Source organism: Eupeodes corollae, chromosome 1 (genome assembly GCF_945859685.1).
Source record: "Eupeodes corollae chromosome 1, idEupCoro1.1, whole genome shotgun sequence".
Classification (NCBI taxonomy): Eukaryota; Metazoa; Arthropoda; class Insecta; order Diptera; family Syrphidae; genus Eupeodes; species Eupeodes corollae.
The window spans coordinates 130,525,077-130,545,402 of record NC_079147.1 but is presented as its reverse complement, the minus strand read 5'-3'; the positions used below and the strand labels follow the sequence as shown (position 1 = coordinate 130,545,402).

The 20,326-nt window shown below is 34.5% G+C and overlaps 1 protein-coding gene across 10 annotated transcripts in view; it reads right to left on the bottom strand.

Moving 5' to 3' along the window:
• LOC129953806 (proteoglycan 4) overlaps window positions 1-20,326 on the bottom strand; it is a 127,362-nt gene that overhangs the window by 57,146 nt on the left and 49,890 nt on the right. For all 10 annotated transcript variants that reach the window (XM_056067274.1, XM_056067270.1, XM_056067273.1 and 7 more), the window contains one exon: window positions 12,721-12,937. In XM_056067274.1, coding sequence (XP_055923249.1) covers window positions 12,721-12,937 — 217 coding nt within the window. The remainder of the gene's footprint in view (window positions 1-12,720; window positions 12,938-20,326) is intronic.

Here is a 20,326-nt window from a genome sequence, read left to right as displayed (position 1 = left end):
GTGAAACTTTTACAAAACTAATATAGTTCACGGAAACATTTTGCACCTCAAAAGATCTTTTAGAAGTTAAATCAACAATATGAGACGAATTTAATCATTCAATTCAAACATCAACTTCAACATTCATTCTAATCATGAATCAATAGGCAGACAAAAACGATCACCATTTGATTTCATCGGTACGGTGGCCAGAGATATAAATATAAGGAAACAATGTCAACCGTAAAAGAAAATGAAAAACACATACTAGACCTTATGAGAAATCAGACGACGACGATTGTTTTAATCAGCAGCTTTAAAAGCCATTCGTATAATGATAAATTAGAAGTCGGCTTAGAGCATATTACATGAAATGTTGATTTTATTAAATAATGGAAGGATACATCCACTTATTTTTACAGTGCAATAATTTAAAAACGAACTAACAAAAATTAATAAAAATATCCCGCAATCATTGATGATTCCTGGTGGTGCTTGCTGTTCCAACCTTCCACAGTAGACATTTCACTGCATCATTCCATCATCGGACTATACTGGTTAATTTACAAAGAAACCAATACTATCCAATCAACAAAGAACAATTTTCATTTTGTAAGGAAAAGCCATTTGAAACTTACTGGTGTACTTTCCAGTACTAGCTTTATACAAGTGGATCTTGTATAAAGCTAGTACCAGTTCATGTGAAATAATTTGAAAGCATCGATTCATGTCTGGTAAAATATATCAAACTAAGAACGTACTGGATTGAGATGCATTGACAAAAAACTTCGATTTATAGTGTCCCAACAGTTAACATGAATTGCGACTTCGGTTCAGTACCTACTGTTTTCAGGAGTTATAGGATAGAATAGCGGCCTCTGTGGAAACCGTACTGCCTCTGTGATTTTAGTTTTTCTAACTAAGAAACGGTGTCTAGCATGCGAGGCCTGCGATGGTAAATTCGATCACCTTTGTCCTTTAGCTCTTATTAAAGACACCTTCTCGAGGAGGCTATTAAACATGCTCAAAAAAAGTAATAACATGCTTGAGCGGTAACTTTCAATGCCTGTGTATGGATTAAATCTGGATGAGGAGCTCTTCTATTTTGCAGGGACTGCACGGCTATGCTCCTCCTCGTTAAAAGATGGAATTTGCTATCTTTGGGCCGATGTATTGTCTGGTGGCCTGACAGGATGAGTTGGAAATAGCTTTTCAACGTCGAAGTTTAAGACATCGTAGCCCAGATGGCATAGAGGAGTAGCAAGCGAGACAAATCAGTTGCATCGAGGCTTCAGCTTTTGTTTCGGCGGGTCTTTGTGCTTGGAGCACACATTTTCACCATCCTCTATCACTCCCTTGAATAGGTTTACGTTTACCTTGTTGAAGTTTCATCTTGGAGTCCTAGTAATGGTCGCTGCCTGCAGAGTCCTCGATAGTTGGCATATCCCGCTACTGCCATTTGGCGTTGAAGTCCTTGGCCACATGGATATCGTCAATATCGCTTTCTCGCAGTGGGAAATTTGTTGTTGTTAGAGATTCAGACAGCAGCATTTCTGAGCAAATTTGGTCCGTTCTTATCAAGGTATTGTTTGCTCAATCTGATGACAATTTTATTAGTTTTGTGAAAAGTCGCACCAAGGGGCAATTTTTGCAATTTGGAGGACGCCTTTTTCGCTTTTTCCAGGGCCTGTCTGAGGACATGGCATCTAGTTTTTCCTGTTGCCAGGTGGATATTGCCTGGAGAGTTTGGAAGCATTTTTGTGGTTCCTTGCAGTCGCTTTTTATTTGATCCTTAAGGTTTATTGAGTCCTGCAATAATGCTTGGGAAACTTTTTGTTCAATATTTGTGGAAGACTTATTTCTTTTGGGATGATGAGCTTCCTTTCGATTTGGACAATAATAAAAATAAACAATTTTTTGACTTTAGTGGCATCAGAATACCAAGATTTTGTTTGTGTCAAAAACAAAAAGAACTAAATAACATGCCATTTCTGATAGTAGCATATCTGCACTAAAAACATGCGTTATGTCAGATTTATTGACGAATCAGTTGAAATTTCTAGGAAATTACTTTGTTCAAAATTTGGATAGCTCCGACAGAATCCAACAATCCGACAGTCAAGCTTAATACACTTTTGCTGAAGGAATCAAACATGCTTCAAACGAATTTGAAACTGGGACGTGTAGTTAATGTAACTAAATGAAATTAAGGGCTTGTTCGTGTTGCTAACATTAAAATCCAAAGAGGTGTTTTACAGCGCGCTATTCATAATTTGTGTCTTTTGCCAGTAGAAGAAGCGGAATTCCCTACAACTGTCAAAACAAAACATTCAATTGACAAAGCAAAATGTTCTCTATTGACAGTAGAAGGAGATTCAATCAAGCATGCAATATCGAGCGAATCCCAAAGTAGAAAAAATAACAAAAGGACTTGTATTGATATCAAGTCTCTTTGCATTTTTAGTAGCACCTATTAGTTCGACCAACATATACAGCCAAGTTTTAATGCCATTGGCATTGAAATTTTTGGAGGCTTTATATCTATTATAACCTTACACAAAAACTGGCTTGAAATAGGCGAAACTAAGGGTTATTCAAAAAAATTAGAAAGTGCTTTCACGGCGCGGCGGCGGATAAATCGGAGAAAATTTACCATTGCCATTCGACAATCTTCATTATTCGGCAACAAATAAAAACCATTGCGCAAAAGAACGAGCTTATAAACGGATTCAATAATACGACCCAGTGCTAAGTGCAATATCATAGATCTCCATTTGATTTTGTTGGAAGCGTAGCGCATAGTTTGTTTGGTGTGCTAGATCAGTACTACACGCCAACATGATTTTAATCACTATGGCTTGAGCTACTTGTTGCTGGCGATCACCGTTGGAATAAAAGTATTCTTTTGCCGATATCGAAAACAGCCGACAGGACTAGAAATTCCTAAGTCGCTTTTAAGCGACTACTGTCTAAATTTAAAAACAATTATGTTGAAACTTAAATAAGTGCTTAGTACGCAATTGTTTAGTGTCAAACATCTTTTATAAATTTCTTGATTTAAAACGAGAACTGTGCTGTGAACGCTCAAGTTAACTAGACAAAATACGATTACACAGTTTCCACAATTGTATGCGTACACAACGCATCTCATCAAATAATATGAATTATTGCTATTATGTAAAATTGTAAACAGTGCAAGAAGCAAAAAAAGAGTGAGAAGCAATAGATGTCAGATTAATAAAGTCTAATTCAATATTCTCGCTTTTAAAACCAGACGATTTGCTGTGTAATTTTTATATTATACTAAAGTTTTGCTATAAAATATCCTTTTCATGCCCATCCTAGAATAAGGTGCAGAAGCATGGAATATGACAAAAACGGACGAAAGCACATTGGGTCGTTTTGAGAGAAAAGTTCTTCGAGTGGTCTACGATCCCGTATGCATAGAAAGTAAGGGGAGGAGAAGGTGCAACGAAGAGCTGTAGGCTGTACAATCTTATATCTCACGAACCAAAATCGCTAAAGAGTTTATTAAAATTTTATATACGTGATACCAAACAAGTGTCTTTTTGAAAAAATCCAATTAACAGTTTTTTTATAAATAAAAAAGAACTGAAACAAAAATTTGACACCTCCAAAATTTTACGAATACAAAATGATTTAATCTCAAAAACAATTTTGTGCCTCAGAAAATAACGTTTTTAGCATTTGGAAACATTTTGAGAAAAATCGAATTGACAAACATTACTCAAAGCTGGTAAAAGTTGAATTTCGACTCAAACATCTTTTAAGAAATTTGAGATTATGGACTCCAACTTAATTTATCTTATAAGAAATATTTCTTTTCAAAATTCGGTTAAATTTTGAGAAAAATCGAATTGAAAACTTTTTTACAAAAAAAAAAACCAAACCGAAAAATGTATAAAAGCTATTAAAAATTGATTTTCGACTCAATTAAGTTTTAAAAACTTAAAGATATTGGTTTTAAACTAATTTTTTTTTTTTTAAATTGTCAAGATTGAGTAAAATTTTGAGAAAAATTAAATCGACATTCAGTGAATTTTTGCTATAACAACGACGTGAGCAATAGAAGGTATTGATAATTAATTTCATTAATCCAATTTGTAATTGTTTATATAAGAAATAAAACTTTTAAGAAATGCTATTAAAATTGGTAAATAATTGGTAACCGACTAAAAAGCTCGATAACAAATGCCAAATATTGTTGATAATTTTACAATTTTTAAAATTAATTAATTGATAATTCAACAAAAAAAAATTTAACATAGCACGAAAACCTACATACTTTTAAGCAGACACGCGACAGACGAAATGGCAGGTTATTATTATTATTATTATTATTATTATTATTATTATTATTATTATTATTATTATTATTATTATTATTTTTATTATTATAAGTATTATTATAATTATTGTTATTACTATTATTATTATTATTATTATTATTATTATTATTATTATTATTATTATTATTATTATTATTATTATTATTATTATTATTATTATTATTATTATTATTATTATTATTATTATTATTATTATTATTATTATTATTATTATTATTATTATTATTATTATTATTATTATTATTATTATTATTATTATTATTATTATTATTATTATTATTATTATTATTATTATTATTATTATTATTATTATTATTATTATTATTATTATTATTATTATTATTATTATTATTATTATTTTTATTATTATTATTATTATTATTATTATTATTATCATTATTATTATTGCTATTATTATTATTATTATTATTATTGCTATTACTATTATTATTATTATTATTATTATTATTATTATTATTATTATTATTATTATTATTATTATTATTATTATTATTATTATTATTATTATTATTATTATTATTATTATTATTATTATTATTATTATTATTATTATTATTATTATTATTATTATTTTTATTTGATTTTTTATTTTTGGAGGCCTTATCCGAAAGAAAATATGTATTTTCCTATAAGTCGGTTAATCTATATTCATGAAGTTTCTGGTTATGTCACATAACCATCGATTTGTACAGCCTTCTGCACGGCATCTATTATGTTTTGTCTTAGTCTTATAGTTCTTATGTCTTTTTTCAGTTGTTTGTCGATTATGCCTTCCGCTCTGATGATGACTGGGATAATCCTTACTTCCCTTAGATTCCAGCTTTCCTTGATTTCTACAGCCAGCTTCGAGTACATATTACGTTTCTTGTTGTACGTACGCCTTATGTTTCTGCTTGCAGGAATAACGATGTCAATGAAGACACCCTTACGCTCTTTCCTATCGATGATTGTGATATCCGGCCGATTGTGAAGCCGTGTATGCTCGGAATATATGGTGCGATCATAGTAGATTTTGACATTGTCGTCCTCTACCAGTGAAGGACCATACGCGTAGAATGGGAAGTTGTTAATAGGGGTTTCATGACTTTTGAGAAGCTTCTTATATAGGATTTTGGTGACGTTATTGTTTCTCCTCGTGTACTCATTTTGAGCTAGGCACGTACAGCCTGATAAGATATGATCTATCGTTTCACGTTGGCTTCTACATCTGCGGCATGTATAATCCTCTACATTTGGATCCTTCATCACATGCTTCATATAGTTCTTGGTAGGGATCACTCGGTCTTGTATAGCAATCATTAACGCTTCAGTTTCATTAACTTAACATTATTGCTATATTAACTGCCAAGTAGTACCGGCCGTGTATCGGTTTGGTTACCCACAAGCTGTCTCCATCGAAGTCACCACTCAGGTCAAGGGTGTTAAATTCTTGTCTATCTCGTTTATCACTTTTACGAGTCCTGACCTTGCAGCCTTTAGGTTGAAATAACTGCGTAGTGCCTGGATTTGGTTATCATATAACGCCTACAGGTCTATGAGACCTCCTCCCCCTCCCTCCTAGATGTTATCATTCTCTCGCAGCACGACTTCAGATGATGCAGCTTAAAAGATGTCCTGATCTTCCTTTGCATCGCTTGGAGTTCAGTGTTGCTCCATTTTAGTATTCCAGCATCGGTGTTGCAAATGTATTCAGAGCTTTTATGATGCACTTTCCAGTTAGGTTGGCTTTTGCTATTTTATGAATACGCGACTTAAACTCTCTAGTCAAAGTGTTCTTGACAGCTCTTTTCTCAATGCGGTTATTTTGAATCATCCACAGATACTTGTATACCTCACCCTCCTCCATCTCTTTGATATTTTGGATGTCTGGGTCTTGTGTTTTAGTCACCTTGCCCCTGGTAATGCATACTGTCTTACATTTGTTAAACCCAAACTTCATGTTATATAGGTAGGCCTTAAGATTGTCCATGTATAACAGGTTTCGTTTCTTTTCCGGTGCCGCTCTTGATCTTGCCCCATATTTGCTATCTCCTAGTAGGTTGCTTAGTGGGTTGAGTGCGATGCAGAACCACAGAGCTGATAGGCAATCTCCTTGAAAGATTCCACATTTTCGCCCATGTTCCGAATTTCGATCGAAAGTGAATTGAAATCACTTTTCAATTTCACGTGAAATGAAATTGCATGTTCTTCAATTCGATCGAATTCGAAAATTTCGAAATTGCTTCGAACTGTCAAAACTGAAGAATCATACATTTTTATCTTGTTTCTGAAATAAAATTTTTGCTGTTTTGAAGATGGATGAAAAAAGGAAGAAGAATTCAAGAGATAAAATAAGAAAGAAAAAAATATATTGGATTTGATGACACATTTTGAAAATTATGTAGAATTGTTCTGATAAATTAAGTTATTTTGGATTAAGCAAAGACGCTTTTTTATATGTTCTAAGGGAAATAGAACCTTTTATAATACCTTCTTTAATTCAAAACCTACTGCAAACCTCCGATTCCTAGCAGAAGGAAGCTTTCAAAGATCAATTCACAAATTTAAAAAATGTGATTTGAATGCGTTTTAAAAATGGAACAGAACAAACCGAAATACAGAACATCCATTTGCATGTTCGAAAATCCAATTCTAGATAACGAATTGTGGAACACCCAAATTCACTTTCGCAAAGTGTATTCACAATGAGTGAAATGCAGAACATGGGCATTAATCATAATCTCTGATGTTCGTATTTGTTTTGATTTGGTGCGTATCTCGATATTAGTCCACCATCTCGCCATGCTGCTTTTCAAGAAGTTAATTATGCTTAAATGGACCTTGTATATTTCCATCACTGCTATCGAAAGCCTTCTGATAGTATATAGTATATGTGTTCAGGTTCATCCTTAGGCTTACTGTTTGTTCCAGTATGATCTGGTCTAGAGTAATTTGTACCTTACAGCCTTTTGCATCCCTACAGCCGCCTTTCTGTTCCTCGCATAAGATGTTATTGTGCGTTACGTGATTGTATATCATCATGATCTTCTACATCATGATCTTCTACATCGTCGGTAGACAGGTGATCGGGCGTCCGTTTGCTGGGTTGTTCTCAAAACTTCTGCCTTTTAGCAGCAGGCAGGTTATGCCGTTTGTTAGGTAAGGTGGTAGGTTCTCTGGGTCCTGCATACACTCGTTTAGTAATTGGGTCAGTTTTTCATGCACAGCTGGCAGGCTTTTAAACCAAAAATGTTGGATTTTGTCCAGTCCGGGCGCTTTCCAATAATCTGTTTAACCTGTTCAGTTGTTAATCGATCAACTGGGATTTCTTCCAGCATATGAGTGCGCCTTCATTTGATTTTTATCCATTCAGCGTTCTTGTTTGGGTTGTTTGATTCGAATATACTAATGACCAGTAGTTTCCGGTGTTCTTCTTAGTCGGTATGTTATCTTCTCCCAGCTCTATTGTGTTTTTAAAGTTCGGTAGGAGGCTTTCTCGCGGGTCTTGAACATTCTGTTGTTTTGGGGTCTTTGATATGACAGCTTATATTTGCTCTGCTTTGTCACTTGCACAGATAGCTTTTGTTTTACTGTGTCCATCACTAGTACCGCGTTCGAGTTGTTAAGTTCATATCACGAGTGTCTGTTGTGTCTTTCAAAGATACCGTGCTCTTTATGTTTAAGCCTTCTTGTACAATTGCCACTCATATACATACAGCTTCAGTCTTTCTATGTCGCTTCTCAGGGCTTCTATCTTGGATTCAATCCGCCTGAGAATTGCATCTTCTTTCTTTGGTTTCCTCATTCTGTTAATGGTATTCGTTAACTTATGGCCTATTTTGATAGATACTGTGACTGCAGAAGTGTAAATGAGGCTGTTCAGTTTAACAAGCGTATTCATCTGGGGGATCTCTCCTGCAACTATTTTATCATTGATGTATTGAATAACCTTGCTGAATTGTTTGCAGTAATTGATCTTCGGTATTGTGGGTCTCATTCGAGAGTCAATGTCTCTGTAAATATTATATTCAAATCAAATGGGGTGGCGCAACAGTCCGTTGTGAACCAGGGCCTAGTGACTTACAACTCTCAACCATTCCTGTGTGCGAGTACTGTTGTCAGGAATGGAAGGGACCTACAATTTTAGGCCGAATCCGAACGGCTAGTTTGAGAAAGCACTTTTTCATGACAAGAATTACTCTTGAAGGATTTGTCAATTCCTCGCAAGAGGCAGTACCGGCGAAAATTATTTTTTTTAAATTAAGGTGGCACAGGCAGGGATTGAACCCAAGACCCCTTGCATGACAGTCCAACGCACTAACCATCATGCCACGGGTACTAATATTATATTGCTGGTCGAAAATTTCGACGACATCACTGAATGGATTTTCAGGTATGTCTGACTTCTGTCGTTGTCATTCGTCACTGATGTTGGTAACTTGCTGGCCTTGGTCGTGGTCTGTTTCATATTGCAGCTGATTCATAAGTTGTATTCCTTCTGGATCGTTATTGTTGTTGTCTGATACTATTTTCGTGGCTTCTTTGATGGTGTTTCTTCTGATTTCCTGTGTATTGCTCTTATTTGGTCTGCCAGGCGTTGTTCTGTGATGTTCACTTCTGAGTGCTGTGCTACAATAGTTGCGTGAAGCTGAGTGTTTTTGTAGGGTTACGATATAGTATGTGCGCAATAGCTCTTCATTTATTGTCTTGTCTGCTATCTTACCCTTCCAGCTGCTTTGAGAGCTGCATCAGATTGTGCATACTGTTCAACTCTAGGCTGGGTATTAGTTCTATTGTTATTGTTCTGTAGTTCACTTGTCACACGCAGTCCAGTTACAAAACCACGTGCGCGGGAGTAATGCGATACCGACGCGTTGGGGATATCCGAGGTCCCCAGGCTTATTTCATTATTTGTGCTCTTCATATTTGTGGGTTTTCCATTTTATAGCTACTGGAAGGTTGTAACTAAATTTTTTTGAAATGAAGAAATTTTGACATCAATAATTCTATTCTGTTATAAAAATACTTGAGTCAAAGAACATTTTCTTATTATTTTAGTAGTATTTTTGGAAGGCTTTTATTTAAAAAAAATTGTCGATTCGATTTTATTTAAATCATTTCATAATATTAAAAACAATATTTCTCTAAACTCGAGGTATTTTTAAAGACAGATAAATTATTAATTCTCGAGATATTTATAGCCAACATTTATTTTTAAGAAATTTCAGTAGTATTTTGAAGGTTGTTGTTTTTGAGGAGAAAAATGTCAATTGTTCTTTTTTTTTATTTATCAAATAGTAGGAAAAATATTCTTTTTAAGTTAAAACTATTTAAAGCCATATGTTGAGTTAAGTTAAGTCAAGATATTTTATTAATTTCTTTAGGATTTTATTTTTCTAAGAATAATAGCCATTGTTAAAAACGTTATTCTTTGTTACATTAAATTATTTTTGAATTAATATATGTATGTAATTTATTTTTCGAAAAATATTCAAAGTAAAAAATATTTTTTTTTCAGGTTTTATGACTTATAAAAAAACGTTTAAATATTGATTTCATTCAAGATTTTGCTTATTGAGAATCCAGTCACATTACTTAATGCAGAATTTAATTGAAGTCGCTTGCGTTGGTTGGTGAGATATTTAAAGTCACCCAATATTTTCCATGTTTTTAATTACCCAAAGAAAAATATTGTAATCTGTCTGATATGTTGGATTGAAAATCTTGACATTTATCGACAATTCAACGTCACTAGAATCCAAATCAAAGATTTTTAGAGAGATGTCGCTGTGTCTTGTATATGTATGTACGTTCGGGAAGCTTTTTTCATGTTCCATATCTCAAGAACTAGTAGAGATATCGACTTTAAATTCATTTCTTTTTGTAAAGAGATACTAAGACAGAAAGTACATAAAAGACTTTTAAGTTTCAAATTTTTGTTTTTTTTTACTATAGAAATTAAAAAAAAATACAAATTTGTATTGACCCAAAATATCTCACAAACACAATTTTATATTATGTAATGTGACGTGATACCAAACTAATTCAAGTAAAGCTTTCTTTTATAAATCAAAAATACTGAAAATAAATACATTTAACCCCGATTATTTTACGAAAAAAAATTATTTTACCTCCAACATAATTCTTATGCAACGAAGAATAGCGTTTGTGATATCTACTACAATACGTAAAATTGAATTTCGGCTGAAAATCTCGGGAATAAGAACAGACATTGAAATAAAATTAATTTTTTATATTCAAAATACTGTCGATAACTTTTAGTTATTTTTTTAGAAAAACTTAGTTGGCAAACGTGTTTTTGCAAAACACGTAAAACTTAAACAAAACAAAAAATATGAAATGGTTTTTGATTTGAATATGGGATAACAAAAAAAGATATTGACTTAAAATTTTAGATTTCACACAAAATATTGTTATAAACATTTTTAGTTAAGGTTTTATACAAATCGACACAAAAAGTTATTAGTGTGGGTCCCAACCTCTTTTTTTAAATTTTAGTCTGATAAACGTTTCTTCCACCCAGGACCATGGTAAGACAGTTGAGGGATAAATCTAATTAGTTATCTTTTTTAACTCATATGTGCATAAGCATGATTACTAACCTAAACATTTTTAATCTAATAATTATAATCAAAGCAAGAATTTTGTAATTTTAAATTTTTTATTTTTCAAACTAGTTTGGTGTTTCCCTTGTGGCTTTAGCTAGCGGGAGAAGGTTGCCTGGTTACCCTCACCTGGTGTTGTCGTACAACAAAAGGCTATTTATTTCTGTTTCGAACTTGATAGTGTTGCTTAGAAAGTTAATCCCATGTGTTTTTAGTCAATTTTTGTTTTAAATGAAAGCTCATTAAAATATCCGTCTTCTGGAATAGGGATTGTCCCAACCCAGAGTTCCCTGCATTTGAGATTTTAAGGCCTTGGTGAGAGAAAATTACATACTTTCAGTAGTGCTTCTCTTTTAGCTGGAAAACACTATAACCATAGAGTTGGAAAGAAAAAAAATAATCTTTCATAACTATACCACAACAAGCTAAATAACAGATGGAGGTGAGTAATTGACACTTACTAAAGACTTAAAATCTCAAATGCACTCAACCCTGGATTGTGACAACTTTTAATGAGGGAACCCTATGCTATTAGACGAATAAGAATGAGCTTTCATTTAAAACAAAAATCGACTCAATAATAAATGGGATCAATTTACTATGATTTCCAAGTGTTAAACTATAAAATGCAGGCAGCAATATGTTATGCCAACTTTTGTTTAGGAAACTCTATGTATTAGACAGATAATTTTATTATCTTTCAATTGTTAAAAAAAAAAAATATAACACAGGGTATCAATTTTTGTTTCCTTATCAAAAACAAAACATTTTAAATGCAGGCAATCCTGGATTATGCTAAGTTATGATAAGGCAACCATATATTTTTCGAAAAAGAATTAAATAACTTCTCGTCTCGTCTTCTATTATATACACCCGATTTTTGTCAATAACATTTTAAGGTAGTTGAACTCAAAGAACTTTGAGATGTTTAAAATATTGGTCATTATCACGTAACAAATTAGGGTTTAAATAACTGTTAGGTGGAAATTATAAAGTTCATTTATATTATACATAAGGTAAGAGTTAAGTAATGCGCACTATTTAAACTGAATTTAAAGTCAAAGTCATATTGAAGAAATGATCTTCATCTTCTTTCGGCAGCAAGCATTAAAAAATAAGTGCTGTACAAAAAATACATTTTTTGAAAAATGTCTGGGACCAACTCTGACTTAACTTACGGATCTGGATCCGTTTTCACGACAATGTTAGAAGAATGTATATATATACGTAATAGTAATTAAAATGACGACGGCCTACAGTTTTTAGCTTAGTGCGAGCGGATAGTTTGTGAAGCACATTTCATGACAAAAAATATTCCTGGAAGATTTGTCAATTCCTAGCAAGTCGAACAGCAAATACTTCTGGCATTACAGTCCTACGCACTAACTATGACGCTATGGATACTAAATAATTGTATTTAAAAAGTAAACGGGTTCCATTTATCAATCCCGCCATATTCACAACACAAAGGTACAATTATATTATTCGACTGATTTACGGTTTGGACTTATTTGGTAGATAGTTTCGTGATTTTGTTTTTGAAAAAACATATCCTTATTATTAAATGTAATACTATCTACGTATATTTACTATGAATGAAGTTCTAGTTTTGGAAAAAAAAACAACAAAAAACAGATTGTTAATTAAATTTAAATGAATGGATTTTCTGTTTAAAAAAGTTAATATTTTAAAATTTTGAATAAAAAGCTTATTATAATTGAAATAGCGACAAATTATTGTCGCACCTTCTTTTTGATTTGTTGTTCGATTTTTATGAACCTTTGGCATTGAAGTCGTTTGTGATGATTTAATTGCACCCATTGATTGAGACTTTGGAACTTCCACAGCATCGTTTGACTGTCCTTTAATTGATTTTTGGACATTTGGCCAAACGAATTGCAGACGATATTCAGTGCTCAATTTTGAGATTGTCTTTTTGAAAAGTCCACTAGACTCACCCGGCTGGAATGAGAAAAAGAAGAAGAACATGGATTATTAGAAAATGAAAAAAAAATATTGATAAAAAGTATATGCGAATGTACGTCTTTGAAAGTGTTTTTATTTTGAAGGTAAGCAAAAAGTGTACCATGAAAAGGGGTTATAAGTAACTCTTTTATCAGGTACATCCCATTACAAAACAGTTAACAATTATATAATTCTAGAGTAAGTGATGTTGGGGTAAACATGTATCGAAAAATAGCAAATATTGAATCGAAATGTAAGCCGAAAATGGTAAAAATATACTTAAAGTTAAAAGCTAATAGAATGAACTATAAAGCGGCGCAAAGAAATTCCTCTTGTGTGCACACCGGTAATGAAACCCGGTGTGGCATTCTGTCACTAACAACACATCAAATCGTTCACACATTAGTTGCGAAAGAGATCAGAATAAGTGACGTTAAAGCTTGAATCTTGTATCGAGTAAACTTGAAAGGTACAGCAATCAACAAAGCTTACAATTTAACTGAACAAGGTGAGTACGATAACTTAGGCGACAAAGTTTAATGACGGATTTGTATAGAACAGTTAAAAACAAGCATTTTTTACGATGGGAGGGGGTCTATCCCCCCCGTTTAGGGGGTAGGGGCAATTTAAAAAAATATGTACATTAAATGGAAAAAAAATAAAAAGTATGGATAGTTTTTGAAAAAAATTGTTTTATACTAAAAATTTGGTCAAAAATAAGTTAAAAATATGGTTTAAAGTAAAATATTTGAAAACATTAGATTATTTACTATTTTTCTTTTTAGAATTTATTGCTCTTATTTGTTTTTGATTTTATGTCTGCTGGTTTTCGAGAAAATTGAAAATTACTAAAAATCGAATATAGATTAAGATATACCTAGGCTAAATTCATTTTTCTTAAATCCAGCTTATTTAAATGCAAAAGAGACTGCATGCACCCACCCCACCTTGTACCCACCCCAAATCCTATACTGAGTCCAAGCGGGGGGTTGCAGGAGGGCAGCATGCCCCCATACATACCTCGGTGTGGAATTCACCCAGCCTAGCACCTACCCCAAATCCTACAGTGTGCCCAAGCAGAGGGGTTGCAGGGGGACAGCATGCACATGCACACTTCACTGTTGCATACGCCCAAACTCGCACCTACCATTATTACTATCAAAATAAGACTACTCAAGCAAAAAAATAATAATTTAATTAAAATAGTAGTTGCGGTTATTTTAAATTTTCTCAAAAACTAAGACATAAAATCATATCGTTTTCAGTTTTTGATTAATAATGAATGAGAGCAACAAATTATAAAAAAACATATTTATAAACAAATGGTTTTGAAATATTGAAGTTGAATTTTTTTAAATCTTTTTTTTACTTAAATTTTGAGTTTCAAATTACGTTTTTCAAAAACTATTCACTTTATTTAAAAAGTGGCTAATAGAACAGAATATTGGCCTTAACCTTCCGACGCCAAATGGGGTCACCCATCACCCCGCTACTTTTTATTAAACCTCAAAAGAATACTTTTAACAGTTTCTTTTAATGTAAATACTGGATCCCTAATAAATAATAATAATTAATTTTCATTTTCAATATTGTTTTTTTTTTTTAATAAAAGGTGGTGGGACGATCAACAACAGCAGATTAAATTCACGAAGGCAAGAAAGCCTTGCCTTCCGAAGGTTAAAACAACGTATAAAACTTATTTTTTAACTTTTTTTTCCATTTTACTCGTAAGTAATCATTTTTTTGAATTGCTCCTCCCGCCTAAACGGGGAATATAGACCCCCCTTCCCGTAGTAAAAAATGCTTATTTTTAACTGTTCTAAAAAATTCCATTACAATTTCTTGTTGCTTAGTTATCGTACAACTGAACAGTAAATGTGCGCGCGAATCCCGACACAGAAAATCCAAAAAAAAAAAATCGATTTTACCCGTTCCGTTTCTTACACCAAAAATCAGTGTCTGCTCCAGCCCACACACAACATACATTTCTACATCCCAAAACAAGTGTGAACACAAATGCTGTGTGAATGGACAGCTTGAGAAAAAAAAAGTAAATTAAAACTATCATTTAAATCAGTTCTTAAAATGGACACATTTTTCAGTTCTAAAAGTTATCGTAAATAAAATAATATCAAATATTTCTGTTTATGACATTTCTTTTTTATTATAAAGTTTGAACGTTGACATTATATGTGAAACACTACATCATTTAAATGACCGCCACCCAAATTGATGCAAGCATCGATTCTTTTGAGTTAATTTTCGACCACTTTTCGACACATGTTGGAGGTTATCCCAGCCATATCTTGGCGAATGTTGGTTTTTAAGTGCTCTCTCGAGCACTTAAAAACCAAGTCTTTCGCGTAGCCCCACAAAAAAAGTGCAGCGGTGTCAAATCGCATTACTTGTTAGCCAGAGTAATATCGCCACGACGAGAAATTACATGGCCAGGAAATATCGCGTGCAATAAAGCCATATTCGCTCGAATTGTGTAGTATGTGGCACCGTCTTGTAGAAACCACATATTCTCCAAGTCATATTCTGGAATAGCAGGCAAAAAAGTTGGTTATCATATGACCCGCCGAACTGACGGATTGATGTAATGGTTTCTCTTCAATTACTTAAAGGTGCTCAGAACCCCAAATACGATAATTTTGTTGATTAACATAGCCTCCGAGTGAAAAAAAGTTTGTTCAAAAAACGCTGTCCACCGCCTGTTGTTCAAGCACCCATTTGCCTTATCTACGACGTTGTGAATGCTCAGCTGGCTTCAGTTGTTGTGTGAGCTGTGTCGTACTCTAGTTAAGCGATCAATTTTCGTAAATGTCAGACTTTCAACTGAAAAAAAATTGGTTCAACAATTTAGTTTGACAGATTTTGGATTTCAGCCCTTTACTTCTGAAACCTCAAAATGGAGAACTCGTTATTTTCATTTTGATCAAGGTTGCAAAGTGAACGAACAGGATTCAAATCAGATCTATACGGTATATAATTCTAGTATTTCAGTTCTGACTTTGAAAATCAAGCTCATTTCTAAAACTGAGAACTCATCACTGAAATAATTGTTTTCTCCTAGGGTAAGAATTAATTGTCAATAAACACATAGAGAATCTATTTTCATACGATTCTGATATAAACTCTGGTCTATGCGAGCTATGCATTCGTTTAATTCGTTTCGGTAAGCCAGACTTCCAATGGATAACTTAATAAGGGGTGTTTTTAGGTAGCCTGAAAATTCGTTTGAAAAAATATCTTTGGACATTTATTAGTTCTTATAAATGCTCATAAATGTATATTTCATTAATACAACAAGGTGCTAGCTCCTCACTGTAGCGTTGAAGACTTTAAATTTGGAAACTTTATCAACATTAATTTTACCAGCAAAATAAACCACATGTTGTTTAAGGCAACTTTCGTTTTTTCTTTATCATGTTCATGAACACTTAGTTTTATGTAAGAATATAACCAAAATATTTGAATTCACTCGCAAGTTCGATAATATCGTACCCAAGAATCCAGTTGCGACGATAACCTATAGATCTGTTGCATGATCTGAAAACCATAATTTCAGACTTCGAATTCCCAACTATCACAGAACTTTTGTAAGTTATTGATTTAAAGCTGTAGAGTGAACGGGATATTTGACATAACAACGAGATCGTTTGCTTAAAGTACGACCTTAATATCAACATCACCGATCGTAATACCTCCTACGATACGATTTTCAACGTCATCCATGAATAAAGAAAATAACAAAGGATTAAAACACCGCTTTGAGGAACACCTGTTTGACATTTGAAGTCTCTCGATTTATTTTAGCCATGCAATATTGTTCTTAAGCATCTTCTCATAGAATGTTATGAATTTGGTTGAAAGACCTATGACTGGAAACTTGTAGATTAATGACTGCCTATTGACTGATTCATTCTTATAAAAGATGATTTTAATTTCATCAACAGTCATTTCAAGAACCAAATTCTTGTACTACCAAAATTACCTAATCAGACCTATCATGAATTCCGTCGTAATCGGATATTTTTACGAATCCCGAAAAACTGTATCATGAAATCCGTTCGTAATGCAAAATTGTATGAGATTCTCCACTACGAACGGATTTCATGATACAATTTTTCGGGATTCGTAAAATTTTCCGATTACGATGGAATTCATGATAGGGCTGATCTGTGTCGTGATGGTTAGTGCATGGGACGGTCATGATAGAGGTCTTATGGTCAAACTCTGCCTATACCATCCATTTTCGAAAGGCAAACAAATTTAAGGTAATTTAAAAAAAAACTACGAAACACCACAGTTGAAACGATTTATAAAATTAATTTGTTTCCAACACAGTTAGCTGTTATTTCGACGCTACCAAAAGTGTTCTTTAGAGCTTAAACGATTTTATAGAACGAATCTTTTTTCGCACTTGTCCAGTTGCAAGAGTACTGAAAGAGCTGGACATACAGAAATCGTGGACCGTTCATTCCAACTAGTATTGGACAGGTTAATTTTTTTTATATCGACCAAATAAAAAAAAAAAAGACTTTTGTCTGAAACTTTTAACTCACTAAATTGTTTCGCTGATAACAGTACCCTTAACTTTTCATATTCGTTATTAGTTTCCTCCCCTAATGTAACTATAGATGTGTGGTATTTGCATCGAAGAAACTGAGCAGCTTCCAGTTCTAGTATGTGCATCATAAACCACTTGTTGTGGAGTGATCACATATTTGACATAACCTAAAAGATGTTCAAATGGTAGACATGTGCATTCGAGAGCACACAAGCGTCCACAGGTTTTTCTCAAAACCTACCTCTGTCTATAAACTCCTACTCTCACCTTACCGTGGTGAACATCGGTCGCCTAGTACCTCAACTGGAGATTGGGCTCCAATCCCAGTGGAAAGTTGTTTGGGGCAGCAAACTAGAGAGGGGGGGAGGTGTTTCCACTAAGGCTTATACAAACGGCAGCGGAAGAATTTTTCGAGATGGAATCAACGGTGAATTCTACAGTTCGAGTAAGGTTGAACTATTAAGTAAACACCTTATAGGGCTTCTACGACTTATTCGGAGCCCAGACCTATAAAAAGCAGTTTTATCAGGCTCCCCGTCCTTGCAAATATACTAAGGATCTGTTCCTTCAGGTTTGGGGTTGTGCCGATGGGGTGACTTCCTGGCCACGTAAAAACAACGTAGTTGCGAAGCATCAACAAGCCACGGATACGGACGGATTTACTGTTGACAACCCACGCAACCGAATTAAGGACAGCAGACTTCGACGAGCGACTCATGACCATACGCATCTAGGCTAAACTCGACAACATTAGCCTAATATGCGCGCACGCCCCCAGAGTAGAGAAAGATGACAACACCAAATATATGTTCTTCGAGTTCTTAGACAAAATATATGAGTGTATCCTAGCTAAGATATTAAAATTGTCCTGGGCGATTTTAATGAAAAGCTAGGGAGGAAAGACATCTTTGGTCGAATAATCTGGAAAAACAGCATTCGCGACAATACTTCTGGATATCCAAACTTTCCGAGGAGCTAACATTGACTCGGACCACTATGTCGTTGTTGCCAAGGTAGCACTTCGGTTTTCCTGACCCAAAGCGAAACAGGGAGGTACTGGGAGATGGTACAACGATGAACGGCTACAATCGCAAGAGATCGCCAAATCCTTTTCAGACCGAGTTACAAGTAAACTCTCTCGAAGTTCTTTGCCGCCAACACAATGTACCGAAAACCAGTGGCAACATTGCCAAGAAGCAATCAGAGAAGCCGCCTCTGATGTGCTGGGTTTCAAGAAGCCACCAACAAGGAACCCCTGGTTTGATGAGGAATGTCGGCAGGCAAATGCAGCCAAACAATAGGCACTCAAAGCGGCAATGCATAAAAGGACGAGAGATACTGCTGAGGATATGGAAGGACCACTTCTGCAGACTGTATAACAGCGACGACCGAATTTCGCTGTCAGGCAGGATGATCTATTCACCATAGACGACGAAAGCCAACAATCCCGTCCTCCCGACTTAGACGAAGTAAAGACGAGCTTTTTAAAGCAGCTGGAGATAAGTTGGTTAGGACATGCATTAGATAAGTATCTGTAAGATATGGTCGGAAGAAAGCATGCCCGATGAATGAAACCTCAGTACTGTTTGCCCGATCCTGAAAAAAGGAGATCTTCTAATATGCACAAACTATAAAGGAATCAGCCTACTTAAAATCGCCTATAAAATCTTCTCTGCCGTCATATCTGAAAGTCTAAGGCCCATCGTCAACAACCTGATAGGTCCTTATCAGTGAGGTTTTAGATGAGGAAAGTCCACAGTCGATCAAATATTTACATTCTGGAAAAAAAACCAAGAACATCAAATCGACACCCACCATCTTTTCATCGATTTGAAGTCAGCATATGACAGCATCTACAGGGTTGAGCTGTATAGAGCCATGTCTAGTTTTTGCATCCCTGCCAAGCTCGTCTGTTTGTGCAGGATGACCATGGAGAATTCACGCTGCTTCATAAAAGTTGGAAACAACTTAACAGAACCATTCGATGCCAAAAAAGGGTTTAGACACGGTGATGCACTGTCATGCGATTTTCTAAACATCGTACTTAAAAGAATAATGCAGAGCTTACACGTCAACACTAAAGTCACTATCTTTCAAAAGTCTGTCCAATTACTAGCATATGCTGATGACATTGACATAATCGGAAGAACTCAGCGTGATGTCAATGGGGCTTTTGTGAGTATTGAGGCAGAGGCGAAAAAAATGGGTTTAACGGTTAATGAGGACAAACAAAATACATGCTGTCTTCAAGAAAGGACATACAACACCGAAGTCTTGGTCAAACGTCAACATCGACAGATAACTTTGAAAAGAAAAGTCATCGAATGCATCGAATGGGAGTGGAGGAGAAGATGGAACCACGAGCTGTGCGGGCTGTACAGCAACGGGTAAAAGTCCAACGACTTATATAGCTGGGTCACGTAGAGCGCATGGAAACCAATGCTCCGGCCCGGAAAGTCTTCGAATCCCACCCACAGGACAGCCCAGTAGCCCGCGGATCAGGTGGAGCTCACAGGTGAAAAGTGGCCACACCCAACTTGGAGCGCGAAACTGGAGACATCTAGCAATAGACCGAGCTTTATAAAGAAGTTTGTTGGGTGAGGCCCTAGTTCACACAGGACTGTAGCGCCACCTTAAGTATGTAAGTAAAAATGCTGCTTAGTGCTTGGGTTTTCTCCGACGATGCAAGAAGTTTTTACTCCTTCTGATCTGATTTACAGAGTTTTTATTCGTCTCCGACGAAGTATATACTGGAGTATAATTCTCATAATTGGGCCGATGCCCAAATTGAAAATAGAGCTTTAAAAATAATT